This window comes from Panthera pardus, unplaced genomic scaffold, assembly GCF_024362965.1.
Source record: "Panthera pardus isolate Hobbes unplaced genomic scaffold, ASM2436296v1 HiC_scaffold_3, whole genome shotgun sequence".
Lineage (NCBI taxonomy): Eukaryota > Metazoa > Chordata > Mammalia > Carnivora > Felidae > Panthera > Panthera pardus.
Genome location: NW_026526876.1, coordinates 2,888,087 through 2,903,872, shown reverse-complemented (window position 1 = coordinate 2,903,872; position 15,786 = coordinate 2,888,087). Strand labels below are relative to the sequence as shown.

The 15,786-nt window shown below is 44.5% G+C and overlaps 1 protein-coding gene across 8 annotated transcripts in view; it reads right to left on the bottom strand.

Annotated features, from left to right (window-relative positions):
• Positions 1-15,786, bottom strand: part of SPECC1 (sperm antigen with calponin homology and coiled-coil domains 1) — a 283,596-nt gene that overhangs the window by 142,748 nt on the left and 125,062 nt on the right. Inside the window, exon 1 of one of the 8 annotated variants that reach the window (XM_053893310.1) lies at positions 7,988-8,203. The exons of the other annotated variants lie outside the window; for them this stretch is intronic. Within the exon in view, the coding sequence (XP_053749285.1) occupies positions 7,988-8,027 (40 nt within the window). The 5' untranslated portion in view covers positions 8,028-8,203. Of the gene's footprint in view, positions 1-7,987; positions 8,204-15,786 lie in introns of those variants that run through there. 8 annotated transcript variants of the gene reach the window in all.

The window sequence follows — 15,786 nt, the reverse complement described above, 5'->3', positions numbered from 1 at the left end:
AAAGATCTTGAACCTAGAATTCTACACCCAGAAAAACTACCAGTAAAGACAAGGTAAAACAACAGATCCTCACATAAAGGTTGAGAAAACCTATCATGCGTAGACTATCTTTGTACATGCTCAAACCAAATATGCTCCCACCACAGCAAAAGGAGCTCCAGTGGGTATTTGGAGTCCAGAGTAACAATCCTGTCCTTGTCCCTGCTAGAGGCCTCTGTTGCTTAAAAGCCTCACCTGGGATGAAATTCCTGTGTTATTTATAAAAAAATACTTACGTAAACTAACTTTATTTTTTTAATATTTATTTATTTTTGAGACAGAGAGAGACAGAGCATGAATGGGGGAGGGCAGAGAGAGAGGGAGACACAGAATCTGAAGCAGGCTCCAGGCTCTGAGCCATCAGCCCAGAGCCCGACGCGGGGCTCGAACTCATGGATCGCGAGATCGTGACCTGAGCCGAAGCCGGACGCTCAACCGACTGAGCCACCCAGGCGCCCCCTAAACTAACTTTTTAATCCTAAAATGATTCAGAATCAAGTAGAGAAGTATTTAAAACAATTAAATGAGGGGTGCCTGGTTGGTTCAGTAGGTGAAGCATGTGGCTCTTGATCTCAGGGGTCGTGAGTTCAAGCCCCTCGTTGGAGATGGAGCCTACTTAAAAAAATAAAATAAAATAAGAATTAAATGAGTAGTAATTATGTAATTACGTATGTGTGTAAGCAGTATTATGTACTAAGAAATACTTGCAGTTTGGGATTCTATTTTTAACATTTAGGGGAATTAGACGTATAAAGAGTTCAGATCAGCCCCTGATTCCGATCTAAAATGTGTAATTGAGCAATTAATTTGTAATTTTAATTTGAAGTGTGCATCTTACATATACACACATACATAGAATGTGTGTTCTGAGATATATAAGAGGAGTTAAGCATCTCTGTTTATAAATGTAATTATTAAGTATGTAAGACTTTAAAAAACTGGACTGGTTTATCAGACCTAACAGGAACCTAAATATATGCAGCATGTACATTTTGCTTTCTGTCTTAATCTGGAAGGGGGTCTTTTTTTTTAACAGAGATTTTAACCCATTCACATTTATTACAGTAATAGACATTTTTTATCTTATCTGTTTTTTCTATGTATTATCACTGCTCTTTGATATATACATCATTTTTAATCCTAAAAGAGCACATTTTCCAAAGTATATCTCTCAGAACACTAGTTCCACTCTGAAGTCCTTCCATGGTACAAAATACATCTGAGGAAAATTCTTATTCTGAGAATATTCTCTTCTTAGTGAATATTGTAAAAACTCTGATGAGTCCTTGAAATTTAATGCCAACAGAAGCCATTAATTCACTTGACTCAAGCCTTCCGACCAACACCACTCCCCTCCCCCAAGCCCCAAACTTCGATGAATAAGATCAAGCAGACAACAAAAAATATTTTGGAAAGAGAAAATGGAATTTTAAAAGTCAACAGGAAAACTGTAAGAAAAAGGTGAATATAGAGAGTGACAGAATATATAGAGGACCACAGGAAATACTCCAGCCAAAGCAAAGGAATGCAAAAACAGAGAAGGATCAGCGAAGTAGTGGGCTAACCCAAGAGTGAGACAGGACCAGGGGGAACCAAGTCCAAACTAAAACATGCTTCTCGGACACTTTCTATGTGCGAGGCTGTTCTAACGCTTCACCGGTTTTAACAACAACCTTATGAGGTACGTTATATTAGTAACTCCTTTTCTAGATGACAAAACCGAGGCTCGGAAAGCCTAAATCACTTGTCTAAAGTCTCAGAGCTGGAAGTGACAAAACTGGGATTTGCACAGTCTGGCTCCAGAGCCCAAAGTCTTAACCACCCTGCTTTTCATCTTCAAAAAGAAAATAAATTCTCCATAACAATGGAAGTAAAAGTGAGAAGCTCCAAAACAGGATAAAAGCATGTTAAGATCATTTTAAAAGTAAATAATTATAATACCTGCACTACCTCCCTTCCAATCTTACTCCTTGCTTTTCTTTTAAAGTAATGTCTTCTGCCACAGGTCACAAGGTAAGCAATGTAAGATTACATTTCCTTCTCTCTAAGTCTAAATGCACTCCCTGGTTGTCCAGTAAATAATACATATGTGATCCTAATATGTTAAATACTGATTAGTTTTCAACTTTCAATCTACAGACAATGCACAGAAGATTTAATTATACTAATTATGGAACAGAACATTCTAGCTACATGAAAGGTTGAGAGGCAGACCAGGACAGGGTGTGGAGGATAAAATGGAAAAGACAGTTGAAATTTGAAGATGTTATATCCTCATTTACCTAGCCAAGGACACTGTTTAAAGTTGGTCAGTGAAGAAATGCAGGTGGAAGGAAGGAAGGAAGGAAGGAAGGAAGGAAGGAAGGAAGGAAGGAAGATGGTAAACAATAGAATTCCTTAGAATTCTAATTTTTTTTTTTTTAGTTTATTTATTTTTTGAGAGAGAGAGGGCAAACAGAAGAGGGGCAGAGAGAAAGGGAGAGAGAGAATCCCAAGCAGGTTCCGTACTGTCAGTGCAGAGGCTGATGCGACCATGACCTAAGCTGAAATCAAGAGTTGGATGTTTAACCGACTGAGCCACCCAGGTGCCCCAATTTCCCTAGAATTCTAAAGTGAAATACAGTAAAAGACTATATACCCACAACTATATTCCCCCATTGGCATTTTACCATACTGACAAGAACATCAGAAAATTTATGTATGACTTGCAGAAATGGGGGGGAGGGGAGAGTAGAGGCATATACTAGTAAAAATGCACTAATTCCTGAAGTTTCACAGTAAAGGTTAGTATATAGCCTTGAAAGCTACTAAGTCAAGAAATAATACAGGCATAAGAGGCATAGCATACTATGTAGAATGATGGAGGTAACCCTCATTTCTTTGAAATGCCCCCCAAAATAAGATAGGATGACGGATGGAAGGATGAACAGATGGATATATATATAAAGCAAATGTAGCAAAATGTTAACTGCAGATCTAGACGGTGGATATATGGGTGCTTACAGGTCTTTCATTTTTCTGATTAAAGTTTTCTTAATACTGACACAAATGCGGTCGGGAGTGGATACCATGTCTGGAAAGAGATCGCCAGTATTCACCGATATTGCTGCTGTCCTCTGCCTGGCAGCCACAGAGATGTTTTCCAGTCCCTCAGCATCCAGGTGGGGCCGTGTGACTGAAACTGGCCAGTAGAGCCTGGGTGGAAATGATGTGCATCACTTCCAGGCCCGGCCCGTAGGATCTCCTGCAGTATCCTCCGTGAATCTTCCCCTGAATGCTGGTACATCCAGTGCAACCCAGCAGCCAGGCGTTAAGGATGAACGTTCACAGGCTTGAGTCTCTAACAAATGTCTAACTGCCCAGACTGCCCCCGACTCACACCAGACTGATGTAAGGGAGAAATCAACTTTGAGAGTCTTAAGTGGCTATTTTGGGATTTGTCTTTAACCAGTTAGCATTCACTATAACTAATATAAAGTAGGACCTAAGCGGGTAGAAGTTTCGCTTTCGTTTCACATCATTTGCATTTATTTAAACACACAAATGCAGGGGCACCTGGCTGGCTCAGTGAGAAGAGCATGCGACTCTTGATCTCAGGGTTGTGAGTTTGAGCCCCAAATTCGGTGTCGAGATTACTAAAAAAATTAAATAAACTAAAAAAATAAGATAAGATAAAAAATAAGTACATACATGCAAATTTAAGGTAAACAGCAAGCAAAAATCAGCTAGTAGTGAAACCGGGGAAAGCCTACTAAACTCACCTTTGACTAAGGCCTTCTTTAGCATTATCAGGCACCTTTGTGTGAATATAACAAGGCAAAACTGCAAAATGGCACCCCTATCTCTGGACTGATACAACCCCACCTGGGCCCTCTCATCCCTTTATATCCAGATGCCTTTGAACAGTGCACAACCAACACAACTATACCCAGTAGCCCCGTCTACAATGCAGGTCTGACAACCTGGTTGGAAACTGAAAGACTGTTGACATCTAGAACTTCTAGTTCTAGGGAACTTCTAGGAAGTAAGAGTAATCAACAGGTTCTCATTCTAGCTGCCCTCATTCATGGATACGTTCATGTCTTTCACTTGATGCATTTCTCCTGCCCATCCTGTAATACAATACCACAATGAAGCCACAATGACCCAACTCAAAGGATCACAGACACCACAAAAGAGGAATCCTGCTGCTACCATGGCCAATTCCAGGGCTAGAAAAGGCGTGCCCCGGAGAGGACAAGGTGCTTCCAACTGGAAGAGAGAAGACATGGGGGTTCATTCCAGCCCTTTCAAGCCTAGGGACTAAGATGGGGATCTAAGATGGAAATTTTACCTCATTTACTCTTTAAATAGAGCCTCCCTGCTCAAGCAACTGAGGTTCCTGTGGAAGGCAGCCATGAGATGCGCCACCTGGATCTCTAGTCAGGAAGGAACTTGGCGTTCAGCTACAGGAACTGCAGTTAGGTGACACCTCCAGCTGTTACTGCCACCAGGGTCCCAGGATTCAACCTGGCTTTTGAGCTGGAGGTGCCTCCTTCCCAGGCAGCCTCCAGCAGTGACTGACCACAGCAAGAACACTAGGGATTGGCCGTTTCTGCCCAATCGGGCTCCCTCAATCAGTTGGCCAGGGCCTCGCCACAGCTGCAGAGCTATCTGAGGCTCTCCCTGCCCAAACCTGCCACCCCCTCCTTTCCTTTCATACGCGCTGGATCTGCATCATGGCCTAAAACTCTCCCAGCCCAGTTCTGGCTTCCCACGCCTTTCGTGTTTGTCAGGTCTCTCATAAACTTCTTTCATTCCTAATTCTATTTAACGATATTTTTTAAAGTAATCTCTATACCCAACGTGGGGCTTGAACTCACGATCCCAAGATCAAGAGCCTCGTACTCCATGGACTGAGCCAGCCAGGCGCCCACCCCCCACCCCCACCGCCACCCCCTTTTTAAAAGTCTGCATCTCAAAGGACAAAAGTGACACAATACAACAACTATGTAAAAATCACACTTGGGTGTTGCTCTTCCCTTGTCCAGCCTTCCTGTTTCCCCCCCTTACCTCTACCACTCATCTCTGGGCCCCTTGTTGTGACGACCCACTGAAACACTTGTTCTGGTTCTAGTCCAATATACCACAACTGACACTGGGAGGCCCCTTGCCCTCAGGGTAAAGCAGTATGAAGACAGATTAATCTTTGACAAAACTTTGATTTCAAAAGTTTTTTGATGCATTCTATAGCATTTCATCATTGTATTAAGAGACCAGTTAAAATTGGGGCGCCTGGGTCGCTCAGTTAGTTGAGCATCTGACTCTTGATTTTGGCTCAGGTCATGATCTCATGGTTCATGAGGTCGAGCCCCGCCTGGGGCCCTGCGCTGACAGTGCAGAGCCTACTTGGGATTCTCTCTCTCCCTGTCTCTTTGCCCTTCCCCCACTCAAGTGCATGTGTACATTCTTTCTCTTTCTCTTTCTCTCTCTCTCTCTCAAAAAGAAATAAATAAACTTTAAAAAAGGGGATTAAGAAAAGAGACCAACTAAAATTATATTCACACTTTCAGGTCACCCTAGTCCCTAAGATTTCCTAATTGGTGATCTTGCAGCAAATCAGATTGAGTTCCCGTTCTGAAATTATAGTCATTCTTGAAAAATGCAATAAAATAAGTCACTGGCATAAAAGCGGTCTTTTCATCTCCTGTCTATTAGAATGCTTTACAAAGCAAAGCCACTTAGAAATCGGAACCCAAATAACTCTTTTTTTTAAGGTTTTTTAAAGTCTATTTTTATTTATTTTGAGAGAGAGATTGAGAGCAAGCAGGGGAGGGGCAGAGAGAGGGAGACAGAATCCCAAGCAGGCTCCACACTGCCAGCACAGAGCCCCATGTAGGACTCAAACTCACAAACCATGAGATCATGACCTGAGCCAAAGTCAAGAGTCAGACGCTTAATCAACTGAGCCACCCAGGCACCCCTAAGGTTTTATTTTTTTATTATTATATTTATTTTTGATGTTTATTTATTTTTGAGAGAGATAGAGTGCGAGTAGCGGAAGGCAGACAGAGAGGGACACAGAATCCGAAGCAGGCTCCACGCTCCACAGTCAGCACAGAGCCTGATGCAGGGATCGAACCCACAGACCGTGAGATCATGACCTGAGCTGAAGTCTGACGCTAAACTGACTGAGCTACCCAGGCATCCTGATTTTATTTTTAAGTAATCTCCACACCCAACGTGAGGCTCCAACTCACGACTCTAAGGTCAAGAGTCACATGCTTCATCAACTGAGCCAGCCAGGCGCCCTGGAACCTAAAGAACTCTAACAAGGTGGGGTGAGGTGGGGTGGCAGGGCGGGGCGGGGGGGGGGGGGGGGAGGTGTCTCTTTGCAATTTGACACAAAGGAAATGAGTTTTTACAATACCTGGGCAGCTGTGTACCAGGGAGAGGTGTTTTTAAAGTGTTATGTATCCTTGACCTAACAGTTTATCACAGGGCTGTTTACGACAAAGGCATTATTTTGCAAATATTGGTTATTCTGCCCAAAGAAGTTTGGATACAGGCCGTGAACTTTAGAGAGTTGCCCCTATGTAATCTACACAGTAACCCCATCTCTGATGTTTTTCTACACACTATTCCCATGTGGCAAAGTTTTCCACCCCGGTTGTTGTACCAGTCCAGTGAACCACAACTGCCGAGGAGGCACCCCACCTAGAGGCACCCCTCCCGGGCCCAGTCCCAAGGATACGGCCTGAGTCCCCTTGGCCTCCCTGTCAAGACAGACAGCTAAGGCACTGGGCGGTAAGCGAAGAGTGATGAATGGACCGAGGCTACGAAGATCGAGGGTTTAATTACAGCCCTGCTCCCGATCCCAGGGCTGTCACTTAACACAAGTCACTGCACCTCTCAAAGCCTCAATTTCCTCATTCAAATCCCAATTAAAAAATTACACCCTTGAGAACATTTTTAAGAGTTCTGACTCTGTCTTGGGAACACATACCCACCCCCACCCCCCCCGCCTGCCATTCCAGGATCCAGCATTAAGTGGACCATCTCTCCCCAATCAGGCAAGATGTAATTTTTGAGGCTAAATTAAATTCCACTTCCTTCATGTGACAGTATGGAAATGTTCTGGCTTTGTTTTTAAATGCAACCCCGTGGTTGCAGCATCTAAATCTGTGCGGGAGGCCAGGATGATGAACCAGAAGATGACAACTACAGCCCAGCTGACTCTCCAACCAGGCTCACTTAATTTCTGAGGAAATAAAAATTTGATAAGCCGCTGAAGTTTCTGGTATCCCAGAATAAGCACAGACTATTTTGGGTAAGAAACAGTCACAATCAAGCCCTTGGTCTGAGTATGAGTAACAGATCTGCTGACGGGCTGCCACCTTCCACGGGACTCCAGAAAGTGTGTGATACGCAAATGATGCACCGCAAAATGGACAATGAACCAGAAAACACTGCCAAGTCACACTTTTCGCTGCAAATGCCCAGAAAGTCTGCAGGAACTGCCTCCACCCACCGTATTCGAGACCCTGGCTGGGCGGCAGACAGGAGGGGCAAGTCAGACTCCACTACGAAATCTGGGCAGAACCCTCCCCCATCCCACCCCCCACCCCCCACCCCCGCCCCGACCCCTCTCTCCACCGGCCTGGCCTGCGTGCGCCGGGCCACGGAGACCGGCTCCCTCCCGCCCCACTCGCCGCGTCCGGGCAGACCCAGAGCTTCCAGGTACGTGTTTATGGTGAGTGGCATTTCCTTGTCGCGGAACAGGCACAGGTAATTTCACAACCCCACTAGCGCATTCCAAAGGCAAGAATCACATCCCGGGAACTTCACCTTTCCACTCGCCCCTTGAGCGCCCGCGGGCAGCGCGGCGGCCGCTGGCCCGAAAGGCGGGTGGGGGAAGGGCGCCGGGCCGGGGAGGGGGCGCGGCGCGACCCCCGCCAACAGCACAGACCTGGTTCGGGATCCTCGGGCCGACCCGAGTGGTTGCCCATGCTCGGCCGACTCGGGCAGCGGCCGGCTGGCCGGCCTCGGACACGGTGTCCGCCGTGCTGCAGCTCGCGCCGGCTCCGGCGGGCGAGGCAGCTGCGTCCGGCGGGTCCGCTCCAGTCAAAGAAAGGGCCGGGCGCCTTCCAGTTCCCGGCGGCCGCCGGCGGAGCCGCTCCTTGCCCGCGCGGGCGGGCCCCGCCCACCTCATCTGCATAGTGCCCGCCCGGCGAGGCCCGCCCACCTCATCTGCATAGTGCCCGCCCGTCTCGTCTGCATATCGCTCTAGAGCATCCAAAGGGTCCCTCCCAGGCGGGGGAGGGCCGCACGGGCAGACCGATTCGGGCCTCTAGGGGCCGACGCTGAGAACTGCAGCTGGACAAGGTAGGCTGGAAAAACCCCACTGCGGGGAGGCTGAAGCCAAGTGCCGCAAGAAAGGCAAAATCCTGCGCGTGAGAAATTCGATCGCATGCCGGGACAGGCGCAACCTAGGGTTGGCACAGTACAGGCGCTTAGTGATTTCCTGGGTAAACGAAAGAATGGACGCACAAGCAACTCTTGCGGAGGGCGTGAAGAAAAATAACCCTTTAACAAGCACTCGCCCGCTATTCAAGATGGGAAATACTACCGCAGATAATAAAAATGCATACTAATCCTTAGTGGTAACCTTTTCTGCTGCTATCAGAAATGACTAACTTCTGGAAATTACCCTGGACAACTTTCATAGTTAATCTGACAGTGAAAAAAACTTAGAAATAACTAAATCTTGCTGTGAAACATATTCAGGACTAATAAAAAGATGAATGGAATGACTGGTTGTTTCCTGCATTACTTGACCGCTATGGCCCAATCCCAGTTCTTATCTTACTTATCAACATGTTAGGTCACCACTGATCACTCTTGACCCCTCAAAACAGGAGGAGGAGTTCAGACACCAGGACCCCACACCCTCCTGGTTTTCTGCCCACCTCTCTGCTCCTCCTCCCAATCCCCTTTGTTGGCTTCTCCCCATCTCCTTGATCTCTAGCACCTGGAGACTCGTCGTCCCTATCCACTCTAACTTGGCCAGTGTCACCACCTTGTGGCTTTTATTTATTTTTTAATGTTTGTTTATTTTATTTTGAGAGAGAGAGTGGGGGGGGGGGCATAGAGAGAGGGAGAGAAAGAATCCCAAGCAGGCTCCACCCCATCAGTGCAGAGCCCAAGGTGGGGCTTGATTTCACCAACCTCCAGATAGTGACCTAAACCAAAGTCCAGAGTCTAATGCTTAATGGACGCAGTCATCCAGGTGACCCCCCAAACTTGTGGCTTTAAAATACCACCCATATATCTTCAGCCTGGCACTCTCTTCTGTATTCCAGACTCATTTCACCAACTACCTTCTTGACACCTCCACTTAGGTGTCTTAAGAAGCATCTCCAATTTCACTGGAAAAAACCCAAATTCTTGATTTTCTTTCATAGATGTCTCATATAGTCTTCTCCACCTCCATAAATGGAATATGTCAGAATACATGTCATAAATGCCACCACGTCTCAGCACTTCTCACCACTTTCACTGCTACCATCTGGTCCAAGCCATTGCCCATCCTACCAGGATGATTCCAACTGCTTCCTACCCAGGCTCCCATCTTCTGCCCCCAGCCTCTTTATAGTCTAGCATGGTGCTCCCAAAACCTAGTTCAGTCTAATCATATCCCACCTCCACTTACAGTGATCCAATAGGTTTCTGTCTCACTTGGAGGAAAAGTCAACACCCTTACCCTGACCTCCACCGAATAATTTTCCCCTCCTTCCATTCGTGGACTCACCTTCCCCCTCTCACACTGCTTTTACTACAGCAAGCTCCTCCTCACTGTTGCTCAACGAAGCCAATCATACTCCCACCCCAGGGCCTTTGCACTTGTTTCTCCCTCTGCCCAGATTCCTCTTCCCCCACATTCCTACATTATTATAGACCACATGGTCCACTCTCTCTCACTCCCTAAGTCTCTGGTCAAATGTCATTCTATTAAGAGGGGCTTCTCTTGTCACATTAAATAGTAAGCCAGACCCTCAGTGCACACGGTTCCCTGCTTTGTTAGCCTCTGTGACATACATCACCATTCAGTATACTATATATTTTCTTGTCTACTGGCTTATTTTCTCCCCACTGGACTTCATAAAAACAGGTAATACATGAATGACTTTACAGCCTGTACCATAAACCAATCAGCTCTTACGCCTTACTTCCTTTTAATAGTACTGCCATGAGTTGATTTCTCCAACAAAACTGTTTGTCAAAGACAGGTGCCATAGTTCTATTTCTGTAACCTACACAACCTAGTACAACACTGAGCACACGGAAACAAAAGTATTGAGGAAAAATAAATCGCGTAGCATGATTTTCGAGCAGAAATGGATACGAAATCAAGTTCAATCTCCGCCACCCCACTTTGTTAAAGCTGAAGAATAATCCCAGAAAACGTGGTTGACTTCCCAAAATATTTATGAAATGACAGACAAAGGCTGCAATTGTGAACACTGGAACAGTGACATAACTTCAATTTACAGAACAGTTACATCCTTATCCAGAGAGTTTTGAAAACTGATGAGTCATTTTATTAACCCCATAAAATGGTAAGGACTTAACCCGTGCCTTTTTATGACAACTAAATGAGACACCAACCCAACATACCTTCTGGACTCCTATGGCTCTCTTTTAAAGTCTAAAATATCTAGTCAGCTCCTGCATGTATTTTCTCTCCTTAACGGTTTTCAAATCTTGCCTCTCTCTTGTCTTTGCTGGCATTGGTCGAATCCAGGCCTTTGACATCATACGAGGATGAACTCGCATTAGCTTCCCGCTCACTTCTAGGGCTGCTACTGCTCAAATTCCTTCGTCACAAACCTACCAGAAATGCAAATCTGACCACAGCACACCTCTGGGTTTTTTTTTTTAATTTATTGATTCATTTACTTATGTATCTATTTAGAGAGCGCATGGGCGGGGGAGGGGCAGAGAGAGGGAAAGAGAGAGAGAGGATCCCAAGCAGGCCCCGTACCATCAGTGCAGAGCCTGATGCGGGGCTCGATCTCTCATACCGTGAGATCGTGACCTGAGCCGAAACCAATTCCGATGCTTAACCGACTAAGTCACCCAGGTGCCCCAGCACGCCTCTGTTTAAAAGCTCCCCACAGCACCCCTCTACCTTTAACATAAAGGCCCCAGTTCTTCAGCACAGTATACGAAGACCCTTCATAACCTTGCACCCCACCTCCACCCTCGTTATCTTAGCCTCATCTTTCAAAAGTACCTCCTTTTACTTTATATTCCGGCAACGAGATGCCCGTTGTGGTGCCTTGAACACACCCTGTTATTTCAGGCCTCTGTGCTTTGATGTCTACTATATTCCCTCTGATCTGATACTCTTCTATAAGCTGGCTGCCTGGCAAGTGCCTATTCATCTTTTAAATTTTTGCTCAGGCTAAAATCACTTCTTCCGGTGAGCCTGCCCATCTCCGCCAGAGTTAAATACTCTCTCCCTCATGAAACTTCTGCACCTCGTAAATGCTCGCCTTTTCCCAAAAACCACCTTATTTCAACGATTTGCCTTTTTTTTTTTTAATTTTTTTTAACGTTTATTTATTTTTGAGACAGAGAGAGACAGAGCATGAATGGGGGAGGGTCAGAGAGAGAGGGAGACACAGAATCTGAAGCAGGCTCCAGGCTCTGAGCTGTCAGCACAGAGCCCAATGCAGGGCTCGAACTCACGGACCTTGAGATCCTGACCTGAGCCGAAGTCGGCCGCTTAACCGACTGAGCCACCCAGGCGCCCCCCATTCACCTTTATACAATTATAAACTCTTTGAGTGGCAGTGATGCTGTCTTAATAATTTTTGCATTCCTAGTATCTAATGTATAGTAGGCGAAATAAATCATATATTTATTTACTCTGTAATTCAGTTAAAATGCTAACTTCTCAAACAAACATAATTGCTCTGTGTTGGTTACTTGAACTTCTGAAGGATTCTTGGCTATCCAGAGAAATCCCATGTAACTGAAATGAGAAGACTAAATTACATAAAAGTCAAGTGTGCCCAAATTAATCTATGATCTTAACAAAATGCAAATTAATCATGAACTTAATGTGTTTATTCCAAAGTTCACCTGGAACAATAAGTGCATTGGGCAATCTAAGAAAATTTATAAGGAGAGGGCTCCTACTCAGCTCAGTTGGTAGAGCACACAACTCTTGATCTCAGGGTTGTGAGTTCAAGCCTCATGTTAGGTATGGAGATTACTTGAAAATAAAATCTTAAAAAACGAAGAAAGAAAGAAAATTTACAAGAGGAAGAATAAAGAGGAGAGGTTTACCTTATTAGAATTAAAAACATGCCATAAAATTACATAAGAAAAACTGTATAGTTATCACAGAATGCCCCCGACAAAAAAATGATTTAGAAGAATTTAACATAACGTAACACTTCAAGTTAAGTGAGACCCACATCTCACCCTTTGTGCCAAAAATAGAGTCCAATTCAATATAAATTTAACTGTAAAATATGAAAATATGAAAGTCCCAGAAGTAAATGTAGATAAATATTTTTATAATATTGAAGGGCAAGGAAGCCTTTTTTATTGTCCCACTTTTCATTTTGAACATTTTCAAAGTCATAGAAAAGTGTGAAGAGAACACTACACCCTTATATATTTATCACCTACAATTACCAATTGTGGACATTCGACCAACTTGAGCTCAGGTCATGATCTCTCGCTTCATGAGTTCAAGCCCTGCGTTGGGCTCTGTGCTAACAGTTCAGAGCCTGGAACCTGCTTTAGATTCTGTGACTCCCTCTCTCTCTCTGCCTCTCCCTCCCCCCCCAAAAATGAATAAACATTTAAAAATTTTGTTTAAAGGAGGTAGAGAAACTGAACGCACTCACAGTAATTATTCCTGAGGGCACAATCTCATAATTTTATATATTAGACATCACTGTAAACGATACTTTTAAAGATAACTTTAAAAGCAGCGAGGGATGCCTGGGTGGCTCAATTTGTTGGGCCTCTGACTTCGGCTTAGGTCATGATCTCGCGGTTCATGGTTCCAGCCCCGCATCGGGCTCTGTGCTGACACCTTGGAGCCTGCTTGGGATTCTGTGTCTCCCTCTCTCTTTACTCCTCCCCCTCTCATTCTCTGTCTCTCTCTGTCTCTCAAAAATGAATAAACGTTAAAAAAACTTTTTTTTAGGGGCGCCTGGGTGGCTCAGTCGGTTAAGCGTCCGACTTCGGCTCAGGTCATGATCTCACGGTCTGTGAGTTCAAGCCCCGCGTCGGGCTCTGTGCTGACAACTCAGAGCCCGGAGCCTGTTTCGGATTCTGTGTCTCCCTCTCTCTCTGACCCTCCCCTGTTCATGCTCTGTCTCTCTCTGCCTCAAAAATAAATACACGTTAAAAAAAAATTTAAAAAACATTAAAAAAAATTTGTTTAAAGCAGCATGGTGAAAGGGCAGGTTGTGGTGATCACACACACGTGGGACAAATAAAATGCCAGAATGTGATGTGAATAGGATAAAACTTCCAGTGGACTCTAAGAATGCTTATCTCAAGCAACGGGTGAAGGTAGAGCCAATGTGCTCCTAAGCCAGTATTAAATAACCTCAAAAATTACTCTAGTGATGATGGATGATACTGAGGTCAGAGATGCCTGTGATGCTTGTTTAAAAATAGAGCAGGGGCGCCTGGGTGGCTCGGTCGGTTGAGCGTCCGACTTCGGCTCAGGTCATGATCTCACGGTCCGTGAATTCGAGCCCCGCGTCAGGCTCTGTGCTGACAGCTCAGAGCCTGGAGCCTGTTTCGGATTCTGTGTCTCCCTCTCTCTCTGCTCCTCCCCTGTTCATGCTCTGTCTCTCTCTGTCTCAAAAATAAATAAACGTTAAAAAAAAATAAAAAAAAACATAGAGCAAAAAAAAAAAAAAATAGAGCAACAGTGCAACTCTAAATTACTATATTTTACACAGTGTGTGATTTCAAATGTAAAAGTGTGACTCAGTGATAAATACTGTATTTTCTTTCTTTCTTTCTTTCTTTCTTTCTTTCTTTCTTTCTTTCTTTCTTTCTTTCTTTCTTTTTGTAGGCTCCATGCCCAACATGGGACTTGAACTCATGACCCCAAGATCAAAACTTGCATGCTCTACTGACTGAGCCAGTCAGGTGCCCCCAAATTCTGTATTTTCTATTTCATCTATATTTGAAATGTTTATTGAAGGGAGACCAAAAAAGGGTTTTAGAAATAGTCATTGAGGGGTGCCTCGGTGACTCAGTCAGTTAAGCATCCGACTTCGGCTCAGGTCATGATCTCATGGTCTGTGAGTTTGAGCCCCACATCAGGCTCTGTGCTGACAGCTCGGAGCCTGGATCCTGTTTCAGATTCTGTGTCTCCCTCTCTCTGACCCTCCTCTACTCACGCTCTCTCTCTCTCTCTCCCTCTCTCTCTCAAAAATAAATAAACATTTAAAAAATTTTTTTAAAAAAGAAAGAAATAGTAATTGAATATAAAGATCCCCTGATGGGGGCACCTGGGTGGCTCAGTCGATTGGGAGTTCGGCTCAGGTCATGATCTCACGGTCAGTGAGTTCAAGCCCCGCGTTGGGCTCTGGGCTGACAGCTCAGAGCCTGGAGCCTGCTTTGGATTCTGTCTCCCTCTCTCTCTGCCCCTCCCCAGCTCATGCTCTGTCCTCTCAAAAATGAATAAACATTAAAAAATTAAAAAAAAAAAAAAAGATTCCCTGATGTTTAGGCAAGCATAATATGTGCATGGGTCCATTTTTATTAAAAAATATTATATGATATTGTCCATATTAGTGCATATAGAAATAAATTTGGGCATGTATATAACCAATTACTACCAATAACTACATCTGAAAAAAGAGAGTTATGGAAGACTTTCTTTCTCCATAGCAAGTATCTCTAATGTCTTAATGATAAACATATGTTACTTTTATGATCAGAGCACACAAAAAGTTAAAAACAAAAAAAAAGTGTGTATCCTTAAACCCAGCAATTTGTCTTGTAGGAATGTGTTCAAAAGAAATAATTGCAAATAGTCATAAACATCTAGCTTCCAAGATAATGATTCTTCATGTTTACTGAGAAATAATCACACGCCACGGACTATTCTAAGTACTTTACATATTTTAACTTATTCAATTCCTTACCAAAATCCAATAAGATAAAGCTATTTTTTTTTACCCCAATGAAAGATTAGAAAATGACCAAGAAGGTGGGGTGCCTGGGTGGCTCAGTCGGCGGAGCGTCTGACTTCAGCTCAGGTCGTGATCTCACACTCCATGGGTTCGAGCCCCGTATCAGGCTCTGTGCTGACAGCTCAGAGCCTGGAGCCTGCTTCGGATTCTGTGTCTCCCTCTTTCTCTGCCCCTCCCCCGTTCATGCTCTCTCTCTCTCTGTCTCAAAAATAAATAAACGTTAAAAAAATTGTTTTTAAATAAAAGAAAGAAAGAAAGAAAGAAAGAAAGAAAGAAAGAAAGAAAGAAAGAAAGAAAATGACCAAGAAGGTAAATACCTTGACCAAGGTTACTTAGCCATAAGGTGGCAGAGCTAGGACTTAAACCTGTGTCAGGGGTACCTCAGGCTGTCCCCAGGTTTGGAGATTCACTAGGAGGACTGGCAGGACTCAGCATGTAGTTGGGCTCATGGCCACGATTGTGCTCCAGGGAGAGGATACAAAAAAGGGAAAGGACCCACGGGACAGGCCGAAGGAAACCAGAT